The 26847-nt window shown below is 41.3% G+C and overlaps 1 protein-coding gene across 2 annotated transcripts in view; it reads right to left on the reverse strand.

Annotated features, from left to right (window-relative positions):
- Nucleotides 1-26847, reverse strand: part of LOC149310467 (ninein-like protein) — a 63504-nt gene that overhangs the window by 33261 nt on the left and 3396 nt on the right. Inside the window, exons 2-7 of one of the 2 annotated variants that reach the window (XM_089528994.1) lie at nucleotides 13788-13989; nucleotides 9048-9144; nucleotides 7737-7900; nucleotides 6328-6394; nucleotides 5355-5545; nucleotides 4368-4523 (exon numbers count right to left, since the gene is read on the reverse strand). In XM_089528994.1, coding sequence (XP_089385120.1) covers nucleotides 4368-4523; nucleotides 5355-5545; nucleotides 6328-6394; nucleotides 7737-7900; nucleotides 9048-9144; nucleotides 13788-13967 — 855 coding nt within the window. In that variant the 5' untranslated portion in view covers nucleotides 13968-13989. The remainder of the gene's footprint in view (nucleotides 1-4367; nucleotides 4524-5354; nucleotides 5546-6327; nucleotides 6395-7736; nucleotides 7901-9047; nucleotides 9145-13787; nucleotides 13990-26847) is intronic. The other variant, XM_089528995.1, reaches the window with a different exon arrangement.

Consider the following 26847-nt stretch of genomic DNA (forward strand, 5'->3'; position numbering starts at 1 on the left):
GCCTCTGGGGCAGCCCGGCCTCAGGGGAAGGAAAGGGCCCTTTCCTGGAACCTTGCCCCCCAGCCCTCCTCCTTCTCGGCTTCTCCTCCTCCTCCTCTTGCAAGGAAGGAGCTCTGAAGTGCCGGGAGTGCTGCCTCACCAAAGGGGAGGGGCGCCTCAGGGACCCAGCTGTCAGAGAAGAAGAGGAGGAAGGGGCTGGCACCTGGGAGCGGCAAGAGGGCACCTTCCGTGCACCTTCTGGGCCCCAGGCTCCCCCCCGTCGGACATTGGAAGCCCCCTCCCCAAGGCCCCCCAAAGACACACCCCTCTCCTCTGTAACCCTCTCTCTGACTTCCTCTCCCTCTGTTAACCCACTTTAGCTAAGCCCTCTCTAACCCCCTTCTATCTACCTCCTTCTCTCCATCTAAACCCCCCTCCAACCCCTCTCTATCTACTTCCCCCTCTCTCTAACCCCCTTATTTAATAATAATAATAATAATAATAATAATAATAATAGGAGTTATTTATATACCGCCCAATCACTGGGAATCCGAGCAGTTTGTGAAATTCACAGATAGCCAAACTACACAGGCAGATCAACTCCTGGTACTGAACAAGCAGAGCTCTGCTCTGGAGCCACAACAAACTACATTTCCCAGAATTCCATAGCATTGAGCCAGCGCAGTTAAAGTAGTGTCAAACTGGGTTATTTCTGCAGTGTGTATGTAGTCTGACAGCCCTGCAGAGAGAACGACTCTGGTGCTTTAGAATTTAAGCCTAACCTCCCTCTATCTAACTCCCTTATTTAAGTCTCTTCTAAGCCCCCCTCTAACCCCTCTCTATCTGACTCCTCTCTCTAATCCCCCTTTATCTAACCCTAACCCCCTCTAGGTACCCCCTCTAACCCTCCTTCTCTAGCCCCCTTTTCTCAAACCCCCTTATTTAACCCCCCTTCTATCTACCCTTATACAGTGGAAGCTCACCATAGGCGGGCGCGCCATACGCGGCCTTGAGCATACGTGCTCAGGTCGCGGCGCGCGCGCGGGGCGGAAGGGGCGGCGCGTCCCATTCAGTTGAATGGGCGCACGCGCCCGTTGCGCCCCGCGCACCTCCACGCCGCTGTGCACGAGCCCCATTGTTTACAATGGGGCTCGAGCATAGGCGGAAATCGCCATATGCGGTGGGATCCGGAATGGATCCCCCGCGTATGGCGAGGTTCCACTGTATCTATTTATTCCCCTCTCTTTAAGCCCCCCCCCTTTGTCTTGGATCCAGGGCTTCTTAGGGCTTTGCTCCCTTGCAAAAGGCAAGAAAAAGATTTTGCAAGAGATCAGACCCGCAAATCCCCCCTTACAGTAAATTGAGACATACCTGGAGGAAATGAGGGGGTGAGGGTTTTTGGGGGGGTTGCAGGGGGTAAGGAGAAGGAGGAAGGGAGGAATTGCTAAGCGTGCTTGGGAGTGGGACATGTAGTTTGCCGGCACAAAGGACTGCCTTTGGTTCAGTGCTAATGTTCTGTGGACTTTCATTTCCAATGAATGATATCTAATCCAGTTTGGTGTGTTTTTTGTGCTTTTAATGCTAAGACAAGTCTGTCTTGTTTTGACAATGATGATGGTGATGAAGATGGTGATATTGATATCAGCAAGCCTCAGAGGCATGGCCAATGTAAGTTGCTCGGATTTTTACAAACACATGAGCAATGAATTAAAATCAAAGTCCCTTGACCAAGTACACACTTCTGAGAAGTACAGTTGATGTAAGAAACCTGAAATTCAGGGCAAATCCACGTCTTGTTAAACCACTTTGACATATTCAATATGCATAGCCATGTTAACCCATATTAAGTGTGAAACCCAAAGGGTTTGGTTATGGAATAAGCCTCTGAAATATGCAAGAGGCCATGTGAAATAAAGCCATGTTCAATGTCCAAATGTGCTGTTGTGTGTTTTGGAATTGGGGGGGTGGGTGGTGGTGTTTGGCCAGAAAGGGAAGTACATTTCTGCCATCTGTCTAGGAATAAGGTCAAAATGTCCTCCATTTTGATCATGCCTAAGAAACATGCATTTATATTAACATTTTAAAAAAATCATCAATTTTTTCATCTGTCCTCCATTTTAAAAATGTGTCCTACTTTTGAAAATATTATCCTACATTGTCCTACATTTGTCCCGGTTTGGAGTTCCTGACTTGTGGCAACCCTAGTGTTACAAATAGTTTAATATGAGGGCCAGTATGACGCAGTGGTTTGAGTGCTGGACTATGACTCTAGAGAACAGGGTTCGAATCCCTGTTCAGCCATGGAAACCCACTGGGGAGGTCACACTCTCTCAGCCTCAGGGGAAGGCAATGGCAACCCCCCTCTGAAGAAACCTGCCAAGAAAACCCTATTATAGGTTTGCCTTAGGTTCGCCATAAGTCAGAAATGACTTGAAGGCATACAACAACAATAGTTTACTGTTATTTTTATGTTGATTTTTTGGTATGTTTTAAGTATATTGTAAATTTGTTTCAATTTTGTAAGCCCCTTTGAGTCCTGTTTTGGGGAAGAGGAGGGCATAAATAAAGATGATGATCATCATTATCATCTTTATTTATGCCCTTCTCTTCCCCCAAAACCAGGGCTCAAAGGGATAGTAGACCAAATTACTACAATTGCACTAGATCAAGGAAATGAAACCTGTTACCCTCTATGGATTTTGGACTATAGCTCCCATAACCACTGATCATCATCCATGCTGTCTGGAGATTATGGAAGTTATAACCCCAAACATCTGGAGGGCATTGGGTGACCTCTTCTGCATTTGATTAGAGCAGCCACCTCCTAGTTACAGTTCATAAAAAAAAGAAGCAGAGTGGACAGAGAGAGAAACCAAGAAATCTCACTATACACTGAAAAAGCTTCTCTAGATCCAAGCCAGATGCTACAGTAAAATGCCACTCAGCCATACAGTACCTTCTTGGAGCACACAAAGGTACATTTATATAATCCTGGATCCCTGCATTATTTCTGCCCCCTTATCCTTTTCCAATCTGATTTTCCATTTCTGTTGGCGCCTCTGCTTCTACAAGGAGTCCTGCCACACAATATGTTTTGAATCAAGTCAATTAGGAATGGTAAGTTAGAGATCAGACACATTACCCAAATACTTCAGACTGAACTACCAGAGGAATTTCTACATTCTGCCCTTGCTTTGCTTTCAACAATATCATAAAGAGGAAAATGCAAAATGAGGTGAATGGGATTTTGTGCAGAGTGCAAAATTAGATTTTTGGGAAGTTTTCAGGCCACCGGTTAAATTTGAAAACTCCATCAGGACATTTTGGCCTAGTTCAGATGTCAGAGGAAACCATTTCCCCCCCACTATAGTAACTGTAGTCCTCCAGATGTTTTAAGACTGTAGTGTCTATAATCCTTCAGCATTGGCTATGCTGGCTTGGGTTGATGGGAGTCCTAGTCAAAAAAAAAACCCACACCCAAGCAATGACCATTGTCCACTCTTTCACCGTGTGAAGAAGCTGTGGTAAGCCTTGATGTGTGACGCTCCAGGAGAAGAAGACTGAACAAGAAGCAAAACTTTCTACAGTATAGCAAGCAATAGCAAATACATTTCTATACCGCTTATCAGTGTACATAAGCACTCCCTAAGTGGTTTACAATGTATAAGCTAATTGCCCCCAACAAGCTGAGTACTCCTTTTAGCCATCTATGGAGGGATGCAAGGCTGAGTAGACCTTGGAGTCCCTGGAATTAAACTCACAACCTTGTGGCTGTGAATGGCTGCAGTACCAGCATTTAACCACTGTGCCTCCAGTGTTCCCTAACCATTGTTCCCCGTGATCTCTGAACAGTTTAAACTACTGTTAATTAGAACAAGACAATTTGCTAGTTTATTTGATCTGGGCTTGTTCATATTAACTGTACTTGAGGAATATTCAATTCCCAGAATTTGGAAATCAGCAGAACTATGATTAGCTTACAACTGAAAAAATAAGATTTTGGTTTTCTCCCTGAAATGTGAAAGAGAAGAATACATATGCTGAGAAATCTTGCCTACAAGAATTCATGTAGCCAGAAACTAGGGGCCCGAGTCCTATTCCCCCGCCCCCCCCACACACACCAAGAGTAAAAGTATCAAATCAATAGCTGAATCACTAGTGAGTAAACATTTATGTAAATCCCACTGATTTAGTGGGTCTACTCTACCAAAATGATTTAGGCCAGACCTTCCTGTTATATCTGCATTAGGCTTTAATGTTATTAAAATCATACTGTTGTTCTGTGAAAAGGAAACAAAAAGAATGCTTTTGAGCAGCTTCAAGAGTTTTCAGTCCTGAACTAAAGAAGGAAGTCTCTCTCAGAGGAATTAGTATGGCTTAATTATTACCTGGTGGGATGTTCCTCTTTGACACGTTGGTTTCAGTGGTGTGGAAGAAACTGGGCAGGGAATGTAGTTATGGCTGAATAAGCCAAGTTGGAATTCCTTCAAACTTACTCTGCCATCTCCATCGCTATCCAACTTATTAAATAATTCTTCAAGGTCCTGTAGAAAATAATCATTTTTTAAAATTAAAATAAGACATCACAAAGTATTAGACTGACTTAAAGCATTTTCTAAAACATTAGGAATGGATCTACTTTGTATGGCACACATAAGACAGAATACTACTGTGATCATTTATCTTGCATAACTATCAAATATCCTTAGACACAGGACAGTTCTGCTTACTAGGACTTTTTTTGCTATCCTATCATTAAGTGGTAAGCAAGGCATATTCCTATTCCTATTCTTATGCTATTTATTTATATCCCAACTTCCTCCCAGTACAAGGACTCATAAGCCCTTGTCAAGGAATAAATGTCTTTTGGACAGAGAGATGCCTAAAAGAAAAAGAAAAAATACAAGTAACCAAGCCTCCAAACACCATGCAAGGGAACAAAATCAATTTTTCTCCCAAGGATCTTGGAGAGCATTCAACAAATTCAGATTACCAGCTTTGCTTCTGCAAAAAGGGGGAACATCCTCTCTCCCAGACTACTATCAGAATAATTTAATCCATCTCAGGCTTTCAGCAGCCCAACCACATTACTCTTATTTATTTATTTAAAAAAATACTTTATTCATCTATGCCCTCACTCATTCCTGTCATTGACTGGGCAGAAGAAGAATGATGTCCGCTCACTCCTGGCCAACAGGGGAGTTCAGGTGCCAACCATGGTTCTATGTACTCCTACCAGTTTCTCAAACAGAAAGTCTCCTAAGAAGTCCTAATAATGCAAAACTTTTAAAGTTAAATGCTATTTTAAGCATAACCTCCATTTTAACATTCAAGCAAGGCTTTCTGAGAATAGCCACAAGCCAAATTTAACCAACCTCTTTCCCCATCTCTTTTAGTCCAATGTTCTTACACACAGTAGCTAACTCTTGTTTGTTCAGATACCCATTATTTCCAATGCCAAGGTCTTCCCAGATGTCCCGAACCTGATTCTCAGTCATGTCAAAATAGGAGCTGGAGACTTTTCTGGGGCCGTCATACAGATCATCGTCCCACGTGCACATTCGACCTGTAATTATTGGATTTCCGTTAGTTAAATAGAATAATAGATTAGTTTTAATTATCTGTCTTTTTCCCAACAAAGTCTTCCCATTGTGCAAGCACCCAACTAGACAACTGGAACTATACTGTTATGTTTTTGTTCCCCTCCAAAAGACAATTGCTTCCCCAGTACACATACCCAACCATGATGTGTTGTTCTGAGACTGCTTAATATACCAAGGACAAGTCATTTCCCTGTAAAACCCTTTTCTGGCATTGTTTCCAACATCTGTAGGGTCTTCCTGTTGCAGTTAGTAATATGTAGTACATTGAAATAAAACATGAAAGAATCCAAATCAGGTACTTCTTATAGAATCCTAGAAACCTAGAGTTGGAAGAGACCACAAGGGCCATCCAGTCCAACCCCCTGCCATGCAGGAACTCTCAGTCAAAGCATATTGGACAGATGGCCATCCAGCCTCTGTTTAAAGACCTCCAAGGAAGGAGACTCCACTACACTCCAAGGGAGTGTGTTCCATTGTCGAACAGCCCTTACTGTCAGGAAGTTCCTCCAAAGGTTGAGGTGGAATCTCTTTTCCTGTAGCTTGCATCCACTGAAACTAAAATGGGGGCCTTCTGACTGCCTTTCTTAAGCTCTTCTGCTGAATCAGGTAGCAAGAAATTAAGTTAAAGGAAGAGAAGTGTCTTCTGTTATCCTACTCATCTTCAACATACAGTGTTTCTTTTCAAAGAAGACAGAGAGTGATTATCTTAATATATGTGTTTTTACAGAATTTAGATTGTTTCTACCTTCTCCTTCAAGCATCTCATGCTGCTGTTCTTTTGCACTTTCAGGTTCTTCATCTGATTTAAGGCTCTGAAAAGATGAACAAAATTATCTATTTATGCAAACTATGAAGCTAAGCATTTTAAGAAAAATACATGGACCAAATGCAAAACATGTGGGAAGGCTTGCCAGATATTTCAGCTTTGTAAATGTTTCCCACCAGTACTTTCTTTGACAAAAATTTTGTCTTTAGCAAATGTTTCATATCGACAGGTACTTTAGATAATGTACTTGTAAAACTTGATTTCTTAGCCCTAAACTTGTTTACTAGACACACAACAGAGATCTCTTTCTAGAAGTGACATGGAATTAAAGTATCATCATATATGTTGGATTAAGTGTACAAAACACCACCACCTACTACACTACCCTGCAAAATATCAGAGTGTAAAAAACAAGTCTGATGATAAAGTTATCAGACTCCAATTATAAAAACTCAGGTAGGCACATATATATGATTTTAATAATTTATTTCAGGCTTGAAATTGCTACACTGTTAAATGATTTCTCCTTACACAACCACCTGGATTTACAATATCACAACAAGAAAACCCAAAGGCTGAGTGCACCATCTTTTTTCTGCCCTTTGAAAAAAAGATCAGTAAACCAGTAAACAGAAGCAACAACCACCACCTCTCTCAGAGATTGACAGCTGAGGATGGTGATGTTTTGGATGGGGCATAAAGAGCAAAAATATAACCCCTGTGCCTCATCCACATGTACACGTAAGCCACACTTACATGGGCATAAGCCACTAACAGGATTCTGCCCAAACACACCAGGTCAAATCTTCTTTTACTAAACCAAGAGCTTGATCCAGTTTAAGGCATGTGCAATTCAGATGTTGACAACAAATTTCCCAACCCTTTCTCCTACCTAAGTGTTACATGGAGGCCTGGGAGACCCTGCTAAGTGGAATAGGTTCTTATGGAAAGAGCTGAGAGGGAACTGGAGCAAATTCCTAAAAAATAAGTGGAGACACTTACTGAGAGAACAGCTTGGTTTATGTCTCTCTCTCTTTAATTTAAGAGATCTCCCCCTGCTTATGTAACAGCCCATCTCATCAAGGATGATCCCTGACCTCCTCTGCAGTGAGGTGAAGAGATGTCAATTTTCCTAAATACAGATAGAACCCACAGGCAGAACAAGTGAGCTCCGTCAACAATTTTTCCCTTCCTGCACTCCAGCAAATCTTCTCTGGAGGGTTGGAGGACCTTCTGGAACATCATGAGGTGGAGCAGAGAATTGCAGAAGTGAGGGGAAATTGGTGACTAAAAATGTAACAGTGGTGACATTAAGCAGAACTCAAGAGGCTAAATAAAATCCACCTAGTCTATTTAAAATAGCTGGTGGATGAGTCCTTAAGTCTTACCTCCACACTCTCCAGAGATGCTGAGCGCCTCAGCTGACTTTTTGACTGCTGTTCTTGTAAATACTTAGGGGTTTCCAATTTGGTGCCCTGCACTTCTGGTCGTGTCCGGCGGCCATACCACTTGGCTCCATTGATGTACTTGGGTGCCACTTCATCTGGAACAACTAAGAGTTGGAAAAAACTATAATTCTGGTACAGGCACTAATTGGCTATTCTCATCTTGTCCTTTTCTCTCTTTTTATTTCAACTTGAGCCCACTGCTGACAGAAGATGCTAATGTGGGCTACTTAAAGTTTAAATCAATTTTATATCAATTAAAATGTAATAAAAAGTTGGGAACGTAAGCAAATTTTCATTCTATTTAAGACTAGCCAACAAATCAGTTATAAAGAATCTCAGAGGATCAAATGGCAACTAATGCAAAACAAACAAACAAACAAACAAACAAAAACCTTCCTCTAGAGAGCAGGGAGACTTAACCAGTGCAGGCTGCCTTATGGGCTTACAAGGGAAGAATTGCTAAAATCAGGAAGACAAATTTTATAGCTGGTGATGTATGTAATCAAACCACAAAGTAGTGTTAAAAATACTCATTTACAACTTCAGAGCCTGATGTGAAGTCTATTACTCTTACCTTTACTGTCTTTCAGTGTTAAGCCCACTGACCCATCCATAACAAAACAACAAGTTTAGATTTACCATTTGAGAATCTTGTCTTGCAGCTAAGAAATGCATTATAGCTGTGGGCAAATTTGTCTGCTGCAGAGCTTGGAAAAATTGCTTTGAGGGATTATAACTATTACAGGCATTATAAACAAATCAAATTCTATGCAGCAGAGAAAATAATACATAAATTGACATGCTACCAGTCCTTAAATGAGTCTGTCATATCATCATCATTAGGGTCACATTGCAAATTAGCTGTATGTATCTGTCAGATATTGCTGAATGTAGGAACTATAGTTTGAGGGTTCCTAATAAAGGAACATGTCTATTGCACTAACAACTGTGTTAGTAATTACTATGAGTTTGAAGGAGCATGAGAAGATGGACACTCCTGAAAAAGTACATCACTTTTTGATTGCAGGTGTGTTCAACAGCATCCTTCTTTTAAATATGTGTTTCTTCCATTTTTAGGGCAGAAAAAAACAAACAACAGAAGGGGCTGCTATTAAGCAGGTTGTGTTAGTAATACATTGATCCAGGATGCTCTGTAGCATACTTAGCTTAGTGGTTAATCCACATCTTAGACAAAGTCTTAAATCAGGAAATCCAAAGTAAAGCTTTCTTCTTGCACCTCACTCTACCCACCTGGCTCCAAGTAACTGCTGTCATCATCTGAAAGACCAAGGCTGATGCTTGAGGACAACACGGTCACAAAGCCTTCCTTAAACTCATCAAAGTTAACCTAGCAGGAGACAGACAGAAGAAATCTGTTCAGGTGGTTCCATAACAGAAAGAAGTCTCAGTTCTTGTTTCCTTTTTGTCTTGCTTTGTGGAAGATGATAAATATAGAGGAGGAAATAAGAACATCACAAATCCCCAGCAGAATCTATTTCTCATTTGGCTATGCCAAGACAAAACAACCATATTTAAATAACCAAACTATGGCGGGTTATAGACCGCCATTTAGGACACACTCCGCGCGTGCTAGGGTTAGGAAGGGGCGTCCTAGGGTTAGGAAGGGTTGCCCCTTCCTAACCGGCCCTGTTCCCAACATGCACAGAGCGCATCCTAAATGGCAGCGCCCATCCACATGGGCGCTGCCATTTTTACGTCTTGGACGCACCGCGTCCAGATGTGGCACACCGGAAGTGATGCCGCGAGTGCGCGCTTCGCGGCACCACTTCCGGGAGCCAAAAAGGAGCGCCATTTTGGCACTCCTTTTTTGCTGCAGCCAGAAGCCTCGCGGTCTGGCCGCTGGGGCTTCCCACTGCAGCTAATGGCAGCGGCGGCAGACCGCCCACTTTAGGGTGGTCTGTAACACACCTATAAGTAGAAATTAAGGCAGAATACATTTGTGCTTCCATTTTAAACCACAGGGGTTCATACAAAACACATCAGACCCTGCTATTCCTCGATAGTATCTGAATTATTCACATAGAGGTTAGAGAGGATTAGAGGTAAGAAACTTTGGATGGTCTGGAGACCTCCCTTTTCTGCCCAGAACATCTAACTCCAAACAAACAAAACTTAGAATCTGGGTTCATAAGTATAGTACTCATACAGCAAGGGGAAAACTGGTACACATGTAGTTAGCATGTGTTGTATGTGTTCTTGTGCACCTTCAAGTCATTTATCACTTATGGAAAACTTATACTAATGGAGATTTCTTGGCAAGATTTGATTAGAGGGAGTTTGCTATGGACTTTTTCTGAAGCTGAGAGTTTGTAACTTGCACAAGATCACCCAGTGGGTTTCTATGGCCAAGCGGGAATGACAACCTGGGTCTTTAAAACCACAGTCCAAGAGTTTTATCACAGATGGCTTTTAAGACGCAATTCCCATGGGGAACAAGAGGCATCAGTGATGCTGATCGCATGATACCACTTCTGTCTTGTAGCTGCCCAGTTTCTCACCGGTGTCTTTTCATTCAAGGGGAAACCTGTGAATAAAACGCCAATCGTACACTGCTGTGGGTGCAGAAAACCAGTAGCAGTAGCACAACTGGTAGTCATGTGGTCTCACTGTCCCCTCCTCTCCCAATTCTTCCCCCCTTCCCTTTAAAGAAATTTCCCCAACTTTTTCACACTATTTCGGAGCTTCGGAGCCCCAAAGTTTAAAAAATTGAGTGGATCATGTTTTTAGCCTCTCCAGGCCATTTTAAGAACAGGATAGGCCTTTTTAAACAACAGAAAGTAAGCCGAAGTCATTTTCTGTTTCAATTTTTTTAAAAAAAGGCCTCCTGGTCTTAAATTGGCCCAGAAGGGCAAACATTTTTGGAGGGGACGAACTGACTCCAGGTACCACAAAAATAGCCATGGAGCCACATGCAGCCCATAGGCCATGCTCCCCCTCATGTGGGTAAGATATAAATCAAGCCTCAGAATTTTGCTCCTTTTTAAGGGTCTCTCACAAAGGCTACATTTCTTTCAACTGATAAGATCTACTCTATTCACATTTTTAGCCAGCTCATTCTTTACACTAAGAAAGAGAACTTGTTTGTTTTTGGCACTCTGGAGATACTGGGAATATAAGGCAGACCAGAGTGACTTTTGCTTCCAGCAGTCTCTGGATGACATATAAAGAAAGGGAACAATTAGCTCACTCAGTTCAAAAGTGCAGCTTTTGTTAAAGGAGATTTGTTTCCAGCTTCTTGCAGGTTCCATGAGCCAAGGACACAGCTGAGAAAAGAAAGGAGCTGGGAGAGAGTAATTTATAATGGCCTGCTGGAAAAAAATGATTAGAATACCTGTGAACTATGTTGGTAAGGAATAAAAGAAAGGAGGGAAGTCTCAAACTGAGATGCTTCTCTTCCCATCCCTACTCTGCATCCAAAAGGAAGAAATGAGAAGCTCCTATTAGGAGCATAGCATTACATAGTAGGGGTATAGTTAGGGCCTCTCAACTTTCACAAGGGTTTGAGATACAAGATCCTTACAAAAGTGGAAGAAACACAGACATAGGTTGCTATTTTTTTTTTCAAACCTGAGAACACATCTCTAGGCATTTCTAGATCCTCCGGAGTGACTTTATGGTCAACATCTGGAAGAGGCTGACCATGGAATCATGTTGGGAGACCTAGGCCTGTTACAGACTGCCAAAATAAAGCTGCTTTGTGTCTCTTTGGAGGTATGCTATTTAAATGATGCATGGGTCCTAAGAGTCTGGAGGTTGCGCCAAAGCCACACTCCATTCCTAAGCACTGGAGGGCAGCTTTGGTGCAGCTTCCGGATTCTTAGGGTGCATGCATCACTTAAACAGCATACCTCCAAAGAGACCCGAAGCAGCTTTATTTTGGCAGTCTGTAACAGGCCCTAGAAATGCCTAGAGACAACTTTTTTTGGTTGCACATAGGGCAGCAGAGAAGGCGGCAGCAAATACAGCAATCTGTGAATAACCAAATCCGCCAATGCTTAACCTGCAAATGTGGAAGGATGACTGTATTTGTTTGGGACCCCATATTTTTTATTTAAATTTTAGTATGCTTACAATCCAGGACTTCAAGCCAACCTGGAACAAAAATGAAAAGCAACGAGCCAGGACTGTCTGAGGTCCTACCTCATGCACAATGTATATTTTGACTAAACCATTTTTATTGCGTCTTGAAATAATATGGTATATTTCTACCTAGAAGTAGAATCTATTAATTTCCCTTCATCCATTATGAAGGAAGGAGAGAAAGGAGTGTACTTCACCAGTCTTCTAAATAATTCTTTGGAGAACTGCCATTGAAAACAAAAGGTCTATACCTGTACCATATACCATACACCTAATACAGTTGGCCCTCCACGTTTACGTCTTTAACTTTCATGGATTTGATTGTTTGCAGATTTGATTAATATGTTCTTTCTAGGAATCACTAGGTCCTCCAGAGCAACTTGCTAGAAGTTGACCATAGAGGGGTGCTGGAGAACCTAGAGGTTCCTAGAGAAAACACTTCTCTGAGCATTTGTAAGTCATCCAGCATGATTCTATCTATGATCAACTTCAAGCAGATGCTGACCCCAGAGTTGCACTGGAGGATCTGGAGATTCCTAGAGAGGTGTCCTCTCAGGTAAAACGAATAGTGGTTTTTTATTTGCAGTTTTTCCACATTCACTGGGTTCCTTCACCCTTAGCCCCAGCAAATGTGGAGGGACCACTGTATGATAGGGCCAGGCTTTCCACTACAAGTCTATATATACTTGGGACCACCTGTGTTGTAAACAGTGGCACTATGTTGCTGCAGCAAATAGAATAGGGCAGCAGGGTTCAAATCCCAATTTGGCCATGTAATCCCACTGGGTAACCTTGGGCAAGTCATACACTCTCAGCCTCAGGGGAGGGCTATGGCAACCTCCTTCTTTTTATATTATTATTATTAATAATAATAATAAATAATAAAACTTTTATTTATATCCCGCTTTTTTGTTACAAGACAATCAAAGCGGCTCACAACATATTAAAATCCACATTTACAGAATTATGTCCCAAATTCCCCCCCTTAAACCAGGATTAAACATGTACAATTAAAATATCTATTAAAAACACACACACACAAATATATACGAGGACAGAGTGGTGGGCTAATACATAATGTGGGGGGCAGTCATTCTGTGGCCGGGCACTTTTATTCAAGAAAGGCCTGCCAGAAGAGATCCGTCTTGACAGCTTTTTTAAAGCTGTCTAAGCTGGCACTTTGATGGATCTCGTCCGGCAGACCGTTCCATAATTATTATTATTATTATTATTATTATTTGATAAAATACATTCCAATAAACAGATTCCATTTTACAGATTAACAAATGGTTTGTTTAAAGCAAATTATTTTAGCTATAATTCAATATACTTCCTAAGAATTACCGAGTTTCCCCCAAAAAAATTGATATTTAATTCACTGACTCTTATCTATAACTTATAAACAACAACCATTAGATTCTACCAGTATTCCACCAAATGTTTATGTTCTTATTTTATATACGCATATCCTTTATAGCTACTTAAGTGATATAATTTTACACCATATTGTATCTTTAATCATATTTAGTCTCTTGACAAAGCAATGTGTAATTCTCCCTTTTTTCTAATTGTATATAATCCTTCCAAGGTTTCCCTGTCATATAAAAATTTTCTAATGAACCTTTTTTCAGCAAGGTGGTCAGTTTATTCATCTCATATAAACCCCTTCTGAAGAAATGTGCCAAGAAAACTCCATGATAGGTTCACCTTAGGATCACCGTAAGTCAGAAACGACATGAAGGCACACAGCAACAACAACAACATCTACTTTGGTGCATGACTAGCAACAGTTGTAAAGACGGAGAGGGGGAAAGAGATAGGAATTTTAAAATGTTATTAGAGGAAAGTTCCTTCATAGCATTCAAATGCAAAGGCCTTGGAACTACTTACCCTAGCAAAGTGATTATTTCCCAAGAGTGTTTCTAGGAGTAAGGGTAGCTGTCTTTCCAGATGTAACTTGTGGCATAGGTCTGTCAGCTCCTCCTTGTCCAAATACCCAGTACCTGTAGTATCACAGCTGTCATACACATCCTTGAGCTGAGACACATATTTGCTCTCTTCTTCACCCATCCCATAGTATACAGAACTCTACCTAAGAGGAGAAAGTAAGCCAGGGAAAGTAAATCAACATTTTGAGCATCCGGGTTATTTATTATTTTTAACTCAGCCTTCCCTGCCTTAAGTTTTTATATCACAACATTACAGAGTGTATATTCAAAGTCTTGTTTAGTGCTGTAGCAGGAATTTCACAGTTATTCTTGGCAAGCCACTTGAAGACAAACACACACTTTGTTACTGCTGTTCTCCACCGCCACCTAACTAACAATCCTATTAGTTATGGTTCTTTAATTTTATCTTCATAACCGGTGTGCCTGTGCCATGGAAATAAAGAGAATATACACAACTGCTTTAAAAAACAAACAAACAGATGAAGCAAAGTTAAGGAAGAAATTCTGCCCAATCACAGATAAATGCACCATGCGGATACTTTTTGGAATCTATGGCAAAATAGATGCATAACTCAGTCTTACAGGAGCGCTAATTCTTCCCACTCATTAAAATAAAACCACTTTTTATTGCAAATGTCATGCTCCAGAGAGTCAGAAAAAGAAGAGAGGGAAACAATATCTGGCCGTGGGAGATTTCCCTTGGAGGCACAGACTATCTGTTAAGGTTCAGACTCATTTCCCAAGCTCCCGTCATTATCTGTGGGTGGAAGCTGTCTTCCTGCTATCCTGAGATTACATTATTTCTGCACAAGAAACATTTCAACAGACTGGAAGAAACAAAGAAATAATGTCTATTAGAAATGTATTAATAGCCAACTGAAGTTCAGGCAAGGTATTTAACCTAGCAACCAAATGAAACATGTGTCGTAATGTGCGGTCCACATACCAGAGGGCATTTGAGTTTAGACACAAATATATTATTTTAAGGGTCATCATTCATACTTTGTTGATTTAGTACAGCAAAACAACAGGCTGGGGAAGGTGGGAAGAACTGCCAAATAGACTGAAATTAATGTAACAGAACAAAGGCATAATGATTTATATAAACAGATCTGACTAACACACACTACCTTTTAGTTTTTACAGGGCAATGCTTTCCAACCGCTGCTCCAACTTACTCTCCCGCTATGACAGTTCAGTGATCTTTGGGATTTGTGTTGTTTTAGGTGCTTGGTGTGATTGCTTAGTGCATTCCATTTTCACAGCACAGCACAGCACACATTATTACAGAAGTTATGAAAGCTCATAGATCTGCTTTTCCCAGCCTGCTGACCACCAGATCTCCTGGATCATAATTACCTCCCCCCCCAGCCCTCTACAACATGGCCAATAGTAAGAGATCATTGTAGTCCAACACATATGGATGGCACCAGGTTAGCAAAGCCTGATGCAGAACATGGATAATGAATAATCCTTTCTAAAAAGTGTACAGGAAAGTCAGCATTTAACTTTTTATATTACATTTTTGTTACATATTAAATATGTATATGTAAATATACTATATTTACCTGTAGTCTATTTTTAAAAACACTGTCTAGTAAGCCAAGCAACTCATTTCTACCCAGAAACGTCAAAGGAAAAAACTAAAAATCTAGAAGTATCCAGCCACAGAACTCTTTGAAACACATCCAAGATTTTCATTTGGTATCTGCAAGAATTTCCATTCCCAAAGAATTTCTGGCTACACAACAGCTGGCACTAATATGCTAGAGGAGGAATTAATCCCACTTTTAAAGGCAAACCAAGTTGTGCTATATAAGCATTTCTAGGGCAGAGATGTTTATCAGACATTCCTTACAGTCTCAGGGCCCAAGACAAGATTAGGGATCTTGGTTCTCTCATCCAGTTTCACTCAGTTGGCCACCAGTTTCTAGCTGGTGGGTTGTGTGTTTTTTCATGAAAGGCAAGCCCCATAGAAGTCATGCAGGAACAACTCAACCAGGCAGGTTGGAGACTGTGCACAAGTTTTTCCAGCCACATGAATTTCAGAACCTTGGCAGATTTTTGTGGGAACACCAAATAGTATAGATGACCTCTCAGGTCAGCTTGGCTGCTCCCACAGCTAAATTTTCCTAAAGTTTAACTTCTATCTGCTTTTAGAAACAGAACAAAAATATTTCTCGAGAAGCCAAGTGAGTTTTTCATTCTCTCACATAAGAATGCCCCTTCTGCAACAGTATTTGTCATCTCTAATGGCATTTGAGCATTTTTCTTTTAAAGAACCTTATCACATAAGAAAAGAAAGCCAAAATGGAGGAGGAGAACAGCAGGTTTCTCCGTGCTTCTCTGCATGCTGTTGTAGCACTTCCATTCTTTCCTGAAGGAGAATGCTGTAAAAGTGTGTCTTTTGCCAAACAGATTTTCTCAGTGTGACAAAAGACATACTTTTATTACTGTAAAAAAGTATTATTAAAAACTATTACAGGGTTTTCTTGGCAGGATTTGTTCAGAGGAGACTTGCCCTTGCCTTCCTCTGAGGCTTGCCCAGTGAGTTTTCATGGCTAAGTGGGGATTTGAACCCTGGTCTTCCAGTGTCTTCTTATTATTATTATTAACCTTTATTTATAAAGCGCTGTAAATTTACACAGCGCTGTACATACAATCTTTTAGTTAGATGGTTCCCTGCCCTCAGGCTAAGACACGACACAAAAGGAGAAGGAATGGCTATGGGGAAGGGGATCAGGTCCAGCAGTTTTTCTCCACCTCAGAGGCCTGGACCAAGGCAGATGGACTGGAGGAAGGGCTTGGCTTCTTAATGGATGGTTAAAAGGAGGCATCCTTGCCCCTGGGAATGCTTCTCTAAACAATATAGTCTTTAACCCAGTTTTGAAACTGGGTAGAGAAGTGATGAGGTGTGCATGTGGGGGAAGAAGGTTCCAGGAGTTAGGGGCAGCAAGCAAGAAGGGACGAATTTGGGAGGGGGCAGTGGTAGTCCTACACTGTGACAGGAAACCTTGACTACCAGAGCGGAGGGTGCAAGTAGGAATGTAAGGAGAAAGAAGGTCAGATAAGTAAGGAGGGGCCAATCCATGGAGGGTTTTGAAAGTCAGTAACAAAAGCTTGTACCAGATGTGGAAGGGGAAGGGGAGCCAATGAAGGGAGGATAAAAGAGGAGAAACATGGTGACAATATGGGCAGCTGAATGCTGGACAGAGATTAAAGGATGGAGGTGTGAAAGAAGAAGCCCTGTCAGAATTATTATCATTATCTAATTATTATTAGAATTATTCCAACACTCACCCCACTACACCATGCTGGCTCTCATATAAGCCCTATTGAATTCAATGAGACATGCTTCTGACTCCTGCTGTTCCATAAAATGCTCAATTTGGTCTCTGCTGGAGACAGTCCCTGAATCCATGGATCACTAATCTGAGCAACAACAGCTATTTCTGGTTTGTTTTTTCCTAACATTGCACCATGCTCAAATACGCTTTGTTTAGAATTCCAGCAACAGCTCATGAAGGATTATCTAGACCATGATGTCCACTTAACTTTGTTTGTTCCCTCCATTCATGACTGAGAGGAATGTCTCAGGAATGCCACATGCAAGTTGCTGGAAAGTCTTAATGGAGCCCCAACTCTGCATTTAGCACAACAGAACTATTTATATGCAAGCTTCAGTGGGAGCAACTGTTCCAGTGTCCTGCATCAGTCAAGCATGCAAACACCTGTTCTTGGGAGCTCCCACTGTTGCTAGAACTTAATTGGGCTAGAAAGAGAAAGGAAATAATTGAGGGTTGAGGATTGAGAAGTACCAACACGATGAACATTAAACTTGAACCAGGAAAGCAGCACACACAGTCTAGATACCTGAACTGAAAAAATTGTTAAGATAAACATCTACATTCTAGATGCAGGTATACGCTGGGAAAATAACATACAAAATGATCCTGTGACTACTGCTACGCTAATAGCCAAGAATTTGTAAAAACATTTGAAGACTGGTAGAGGTTGAACTGAAGTTGATGGAACGCTGATGACTGATGGGCTTTTCAGTAGATTTATGCATTTATCTGCAATTGCCCAGAACACCCTTTCCTCTTATCTGTCACACATCTTTCCAGTCTTGGATTTTCCACAAGTCATTCAGCTTCTTCTCCTGATCCTGTCTTAGCTATCCTCTTAAGGCTTGGCTTCCGTTCTCATTGTCTGCAGCCTTCTTGAACTTATGCTTTGCATCTTGCCTTACCGTATGGCCAGAGCACTTGTAACATGTAAATCTGCCCCCCACCCCCCAGTCTAACTGTATTATTCCCGAACTCAATGGCATAACTTTATTAGTCTGGAAAAGCAGTATGCAAAGGGATCTTGTAGCAGAGAGAAGTTGGTAGCATCAGCCTTCATAAACTTGAGTCTACTTCTTCAGATACAGACTCAGATCTACAAAAGCCCATGCTACCAACTTCTCTCTTCCAGTTAGTCTCAAAGGTATTCCTGAACTATTTTCATAATCATATTTACGATGGCTGAGAGATTATATAGTAAAAAGACAAGTTATAAAACTATCTATTATATAGATCTGCGCTAGTGTTTGTTCACCTTAAATCAAACTTCTTCAACCTGTTAACTTTCTTGGCTATTCATTCCAGTTATCCTCTTGCAATATGATCAGTACAGAAAGTTGGAATTCGGGTAAAGATGGTGTTAAGATAAATACAGAAAAGAAAAAGAATGTATTGAAAACATAACAAAAACAAGTCACTTGTATATATTCCTCACATCCCAAGGACCAACTCAGCTTCTTCTTGTGTCTGGTTTGCAGGTAACAGATGTAGTACTGTCTAGTCTCCCTCCTGCCTCATGCCCACCAGACTTTAATAAAAAGGCTCCATGTTTCTTTATCCAATATCTATTTGTCTGTTATGTTTAAAAATGGTGCTGGCATATTTTTAATTTGTTGTTGTGTGCCTTAAAGTTGTTTCTGACTCAGGTGACCCTAAGATAAACCTATCATGGGGTTTTCATGGCAAGTTTCTTCAGAGGGGATTTGCCATTGCCATAGGCTTGCCATGTCCTGCCTGGGGGCGGGGCAATCCCGCTTTTGAACCAGGCTGGGTCGTCCCGTCCTGGTTCCTTCAGTGACCCAGGTTTGCCCTGGGTCAGCTGCGGCTGAGGGTGGCTATGGCGGCTGCTGCGACTGCTGCCCCACGCGGCCGTTGTGTTGTGCGGTGCTGCTGCTGCGCCGCACAGTGGTGCCACCACACCACGCGGTGGTGCCACTGCAACCACCACCACCGTGGCTTTGCCGCGGTGTGGCAGTGGCAGCATATGGCGGCACTTCCGCTTGCCCTGCGCGCTCTTGCAGGGCCGCGTGCAGGGCTAAGCAGGAGGAGCTCCTCCTCCTGAGGCTGGATGGCCAGTGGCTGCTGGCAGGGGGCGGGGCTGTTGTAGCTCCAGTCTGCCCCCACTGGCCAGCCAGCCTCAAGAGGAGGAGCTCCTCCTCTGGTCCCCACGTAGGCTGGCCCAGGCCCAGCGAGGCAGCAGCAGCCAGCGGAGGAGAAGGAGGAGGAAGAAGAGCAGGAGGAGGAGAAGGAAGAGTAGCAGAAGGAGGAGGAAGAGGTGGGTGCCCATTTCCTAAGTTTTTTTCCAAAGTGCCTTTTCTGTGTATTTTTGGTGCTTTTAATTCTAACAGGTCTGCCTTGTTTTAACAATGACAGTGATGATGATGGTGGTGGTGATATTGATACCAGTCAGCTTCTGAGGCATGCACTCTTTCTGAAGCCGAGACATTATGCTTTGCATCTTGCCTTCTACTTTGCATATGTACTACATTTGGGGCTAAATTTTGTCCTTCATTTGTCCTATGTTTTTTACATTTGTCCTGGTTTGGAGGTTGACTGTTATGGTAACCCTACATTGCCATTGCCATACTCTGAGGCTAGGAGAGTGTGATTTGCCCAAGATCACCCAGTGGGTTTACATGGCCCAGCCAGGATTCATTACACTACATGGCTCTCTGTATTTTACCTCTACAGTATAAAATCTGCTTCCATGAGGGGATGGTGGCAAGGAATGAATTAATGGTATTGCTGACCCTAGCATATCACTGCTTGTGCATAGTTTGCTTTTGCTGCAAAGACACAGAATTAATTCCTCCCATGCCCACTCCAGGAGAAAAGATGAAATGGTATGTTTGAATAAAAATGTGATGCCTTCCACAACAGGAACACCTGTTCCAATAAATCTCCATTTACCAGGTGTGGCGCTTATTTGATAATATCTCCCCCTGGTAAATCCAGGGATGGTCAGAGACATTTTGCTGCCTAGGTCTTGTCCAACTATTAGCAGTTTGTTTTGTGTGTTTTTATACAGTATGTTTTTACTTAAAGTTGAAACAAACAAAAATAGCCAAGTTTATCCATTTTCAACAGCATCAGATTGTGCACTGATACTCAAAATATACACGGGGTTTACAAGAGCTGAATAACCTTGTGAACAGCTTTGAAGCTTCTGCTTTTGACCACAGAAACAACTAATAGGGTAGATAGTAAAGAGGGGAAAATAGGTTTTTGTTCTCAACTTTACCACTCCTTAGCATCTTTCTTTCTTGTGGCAGTTAAAGATAACGTATCATTAATGTCTCTGAGCATATGTTGGCTGGAGAAATCTCACTGCCTCAGTAATAATGAACTAAAACAAATTAGTTCCCAGATCAAACATGTCATCACAGAGGAACTTAGTGCTGACAGTGCCATGTTAGACCTTTAACATGGATGCCCAGCCATGGCTTGGATTCTCGAGAAATAAATAAAAATATTGTTTGGAATCTGTATCAGCTACCTGGGCTGCATCCACACTGGAGAAGTAACCCGGTTTGGCACCGCTTTAAGTGCCCTGGCTTAAGGCTATGGAATTCTGGGAGTTGGAGTTTGTTGTGGGGCCCAGAGCAGAGCAAAATGCTAAGGAATTCTGGGAACTGTAGTTTTGTGAGACATTTAGCCTTCTCTATCAGAGCGCTGTGGTGCCACAACAAGTTACAATTCCCAGGATTCCATAGCACTGAGCCAGGGCAGTTGAAGCAGTGTCAAACTGGGTTACTTCTGCAGTGTGTTTTGGCCCTTAGTATCCTCTCCTGGTCAACCTCCCCAAAATGAATGGAAACGTCATTCATCCACTCTACAGTCGACGGCAGAATGGATCTCCTTCTCTCTATGTAGCTGATGCTCTGTAAAGTAGGTTGGAGGGGAATTACGATTACGGCAACCGTGTCACAATCATGACTAAGTAGCAATTGTCAATACAAAATAGTTACCAAGATTTACTCATCTATAACTATTTTGTATACATGATCACTACGTAAGAGTCTTACCACACAAGAAAACAAAGTAGAAGCGGGTTCATCACAACAGTTCTGTGTTCTTTCAGCAGGAGATGGTAATAAAAGCATACCTTTTTTCCAATGGATTTTCCAGGCAGAAAAAAAGATATGCTTTTACAACCGTCTCCCAGGGGAACATAACTACGGTATACCATATGTGGTGGGAGTGTAAAAAGGTTAAAAAATTCTGGGAAGATATACATAAATTAAAGAAACATTACAAAAAAACATTCCATTAAGACCAGAACTTTTCCTGTTAAACATAACAAGACATAAGTGAAGATAAAAGTAAACAAGAGGAAATAAGTGTACTACTTTATATGATAACTGCCACCTGTATTGTATATGTGAAGTACTGGAAATAAAACATAATACCATCAATTGATGGATGGATAATAAAATTAAATTACTTAGCTGCACTGGATAGTTCATCAATGTATACAAATAGAAAGACAACCCAGCAATATGAAGAGAAGTGGAAAGAAGTGTCAAGATTATTGGGGAAGAAAACGAGAATGTGAAATATAAGATTGGTATATAAGTATGATATCAATTATTACTTAAGACAAAGAAGAAGTATATAAAAATGTAAGAAATTGAATTATAGTTTAACCAAATATGGAACAGAGGAGACAATGCAAATGTACAATGGAAAAATTGTTTATTGTTTATTTATTTTGTCAAATTAAAATTCAATAATTTTTTTTAAAGGAACTGAAGGGCTACACAATGTCACGCAGTAAGGAACAGAGAAACACGCTACTTCCCAATTCTGGTTCCACTTTATTTTCTCATGCAATAAAGTTCTTAGTCCCGATTGTGACACTATTGCCATTATCATAAACACACACACACACACAACTACTTTACTAAACATCAACTACATGGGGAGAAGAGGTACATTCTGCCAGAGATCAGAGCATTAGATCAGGGGTAGGCAACCTGCGGCCCGCGGGCCGGATGCGGCCCGGCGAGGCCTTGGGACCGGCCCCAGCCTGGTTCTGCCACCGATTGCCACCAGGGCCTTTGGCCTCTCGCGCGCAGGGGCAAGGAGGGCAATTGTCTATAGACGCCTCAGAAACATGCATTTATATTAACATTTTTTAAAAAATCAGCAAATTTTTTTTGTGTGTTCTCCACTTTTTTTAAAAAAAATGTCCACTATTTGAAAATGTTGTTCTACATTTGTCCCGGTTTGTTTATTTATTTAATTTTTTAAAAAAATTATTTAATTATTTATTTTTGGCTTCGGCCCCCCCAGTTGTCTGAGGGACAGCAACCCGGCCCCCAGCTCAAAACGGTTGCCTACCCCTGCATTAGATGAATGATGTTTTGCCAGGTTTGAGGGAATCAGGCCTGGAGAAGATATTTAGTGAAGTAACAAAGGTCCAAAACAGGGTGCAGAATTAATAATAATGCTTAGCTCCATTGGCACTTTTACCAATAATGGGCTAAATGTAACTTTAGCCATAGAGCAGATTAATTGCAATTAATGGAATTGTAGCTAGTAATAATAACAAATCCCTTTCAGTTAGTTATTACATAACAAGTCCTATTTAGGGAAGATTTTGTGGATTTAGCCTAATTCTTCCCCTCCTCAAAACCAATTATTTTGCCAGAGGAAACATATTAAAAAGGACTTTGAAAGATCATTTACCAAGCCTTGTTGACATATTAAATTTAACAAGTAAGATGTGTATTAACTATGTATTAAAAAATAATTTGCGCCCTCAAAGACTTAAGCTCCAAAAATTAAGCTATCAGTGAAGGAGAGCAAGTTGGCTGACATTACACAGCCATTCGTTTACTTTTAATACTTTTTAATAGTAATAGTTTCTGTGTTCTTTCTAAAACTTTTCAGGCAAAAAACAAATATATTTCTAAAATATTACTAAACCTCTTTTAGTCCAGCTGGGCTACAACAGTTATAATGTCCAGTTGCTCAGATATATAGAAATTTGATGCTAGTATCTAAAAATCTGAGGTATTTTTCTTGCCTTGTTTTAAGCTTGTTATCTCTGTTATGCAACTAAACTGGAACTTTGATAGATGTGTTCTGAAATAAAGACACTAGCATTACAAGTTTAAAATTAGAAGTTCAACATTCATTTCTAAACTGAGGTTAAAAAAAGTAATGACAACAGACACTGAACAAATATATCGTGTTTTTGCAATCTAGTTTTGATATACTGTAATCAAGAGCAAGTCTCAAAATTTCCAGGAGGAGCAGGAGATTCATTTATCCTCTTCCTGATAGAGCTAACTATGCCCAGTTCTTTGTATTGTACACTTGTTTATTTACATCATTTGGAAAACCAATTTAAATCATACTGTTTCCTTTCTCTGTGAAGAAGCTTGCATTTATTAAAATACCAGCAACTTCAAAACACATTTTGGTTCAAGTCACCCTTGCAAAATTAATATCCTGACACTAAATTGTCCCTTTGTAAAATGTACATTGGGTTGAAACCATACTTAATCCTGCCTAGAAAACAGCTCCATTGAAATCAGTGAGACCCATCTTAGTCATGATGAACTTTAATCAATCATTACAGTAAGCCTTAAGGTCAAGCATTTCTTCAATTTTAGATGTTTGCTTCTGAAAGCAAAGCTTTTAGTTTTTACCCTTCCATTCATCTTTTGAAATTAAGATATATAATATGGGATACTATACACAAGTGAACATATATGATATACAAGTGAAGATAGAAAATGTGCACTTGAAGGAAGATTAAATGATTCACTTGCAATATTAAAAAACTTTCTTCTGTCTGGGTTAGATTTAGCAGAAATATTCAAAAGAACATTAATTTGAAAGCAGTAATCCTTAGCTCTTAAATCTGAATATTTAGAATCACAACAGTCATTTTAAAATCACCGAACATATGTACTGTACATCCATACGTGTGCACAGAGATTAACCCCGACCTCGATGTCCTTCAAAAGGAAGGATTCTGCTTCTCTTGCATCTGTAAAGTTAACATTGCAAAAACAGGAATTGGTGTTATCAATAGTTACTGATTCTATACAATTGATGATGGTCCACATTTTTTATAAGTTAGCGCTATGCACTCAAATGTTACCAACCGTACCTCTTACCACTTGTTTTCCCTGTAATACATTAAACATGTGCTCCTCTAGATAGAGTCAGCCCTCTATAGCCACAGATTATTTTATCCATGGATTCAAGCATCCCTGGCTTGAAAATATTTTTTTAAATGCATATATTTCAAAAAGAAAAGCTTGATTGTGCCATTATGTATGAGGGACCCCATTTTGCTGTGCCATTGTATTTGATAGGGCTAGAGCATCCACGGACTTTGGTATTCACGGGGGTTCCTGGTATTACTGGACTCCATGTCTCATCAGTGCTAATCAACAGGGACAAAGACTACAAGTTATAATCTAACAACATCTGGAGCCCTAGTGAGCGTACACACAGAATCCTAGCCCAGGAAACTAGTCCACTGGGAAAATGTTCCTTCCATTATAGGGACCCTGGTAAATAGTGGTTGTGATGAAGGACTGCTTCAATCAGCTGAGGGATGTGAGTTAACTTTGCCTTTGCCTTGGATTTTACTGCTGCATCCCATCTGATATTGGCATGTGACCAACAAGCCATTGTTTTAGTGCACCTATGGCTATATTTCGACAGACCCTTAGTCCTGAGTTAGCCTGGGAATTTAGTGAATCAATATTCCCATCATTACACTACAATTACTCAACCCTTTCATGCCAATATATGTATGTATAGCTAGTGAACATATCAGCTGTGTGTGAGAGAGCTGGTTATTTGCCCTATGAGAAGCCAGCTGATGCAGGATGCATCTAATCCAGGTTGACACTACTTTAACTGCCATGGCTCAATGCTATGGAATTCTGGGATTTGTGGGTTTTTTTGAGACATTTCACCTTCCCTGTCAGGGAGCTCTGGTGCCACAACATACTACAATTCCCAGAATCCCAGCTATACTCTCCTTTCAGAGGAGTACTACTAAACTCATGTTACAGCCTACAAAAGTGGAACACTATGCATTAACAGAAAGAGTTTACAAGAGTTTGTTCTGTGGCTAAACTACCAGCCAGAGCTGCTCAGACAAACAGAATAATACACGTGTAATTAATTAGTGAATTAATTGCTTTTGGTGATAGTTTTGTAAAAGGCAGTCTAGAAAGCTAGATCAAGGAGGATACAAATCTACTAACAAAAGTTATCAGGATACCGCCAGAAAAATTTCTGCAGAGGAGAGGAAAGAGTGCTTCTAGAGTTTGGGTAGTTGTTTCAAACTTGTTTAAGACTAACCAATGTAATTTTTAAGCACTGCCGTGTAAACAGTATCCTTTTCTTGTTCATTACTGGTAAAGTGATGATGAGTAAAGTAAAGAATAAAGTAATTGAGAGTCAGCATGGTGTTATGGTTTGAGTGTTTGACTATGGCCTATTCTACACGGGCCTTTTAGTACGTACTGTGTATGTACTAGGGTTGCCCGGGGGCGTCTCTTTCAGACGCCCCCAACCCTAGTACATACACAGTATGTACAAAATGGCAGCACCCATTCTACATGGGCGCCGGCATTAGGACGTCACGGCTGCGCCGACTCCAAACAGAGTGGCGCGGATGTGACGTCCTGGCGCCACAGAAGGGCACCTGTGGTGCCCTTTCCACAGCGCAGGAAGGAGCTCTGAAACGGAGCTTCTTCCTTCATTTGTGTCACTGGCACAGCCTTTACACGGCTGCGCCAGCAACACAAAAGAGAAAGGGGCCAAGCAGCCCCTTTCTCTTTTTCCCACTGCTGTCGGGGTGTCCTTGGGGCATGAAGCCCCAAGGACTCCCCTTTCCAGGCCGTGGGAAGCACCCTTTTGCCGATTCCTGCGGCCTGGAAAAGTGGCGGATCGGGGCCCCAGGGCTGCCGCTGTGGCAGCTGAGGTCCCGATCCGTCGGGGAAAGGGGCGGGTACAGGCCGCCCCAAAGGGGCGGTCTGTAAACCGCCTATGACTCTGAAAATAAGGGCTCAATTCCTCACTTGGTCATGGAACCCCCCTGAAGAGTTTATCACATGAAGGAAATCGGGAGTTTATCTCCTGAATATCCAAGAAAAATCACGTAATTACACAAAACGATTTTACACAATGTTGCACAAAACCTGCCATTAAAGCAGTCACAAAGAAGCATTAACACACATTTTTTCGTGATTTCAGTGACAACTTCGGATTTCACATTATTTGTGCAATTGCATATGATAATCATTTGTGAAATTACTTGCCATTTTTGCTTTATTTGTGCTTTAAAGGCACTTTAATCTCTCTTTAATGCCAAAATTAGCCCCAGTGTGATAAGCCCTCCAACCTTAGGGTTGCCACAAGTTGGAAACAGAACAATCCGAAGTAATTTCACCTTAAGCTCTATGTCAGAGTTTGGTAGGAAAATGCCATCCCACCCCAACCACAGAAAGAAGAAGTATACGACTGGCACTGACGGCGATTCTGTTGATGCCCTGGCCAACATCTGGGATTTTAATCTTTCCAGGGCTATACACAGTGTCGCTCCCAAGCGTCCTTACCGGCCTGCTTCCAACAAACAACCTTGGTATACGGAAGATCTCAGGGTAAGGAAGCGGG

Source organism: Sceloporus occidentalis, unplaced genomic scaffold (genome assembly GCF_023333645.1).
Source record: "Sceloporus occidentalis isolate IW3139 unplaced genomic scaffold, rSceOcc1.0.p SCAF_6, whole genome shotgun sequence".
In the NCBI taxonomy this organism is placed as follows: Eukaryota; Metazoa; Chordata; class Lepidosauria; order Squamata; family Phrynosomatidae; genus Sceloporus; species Sceloporus occidentalis.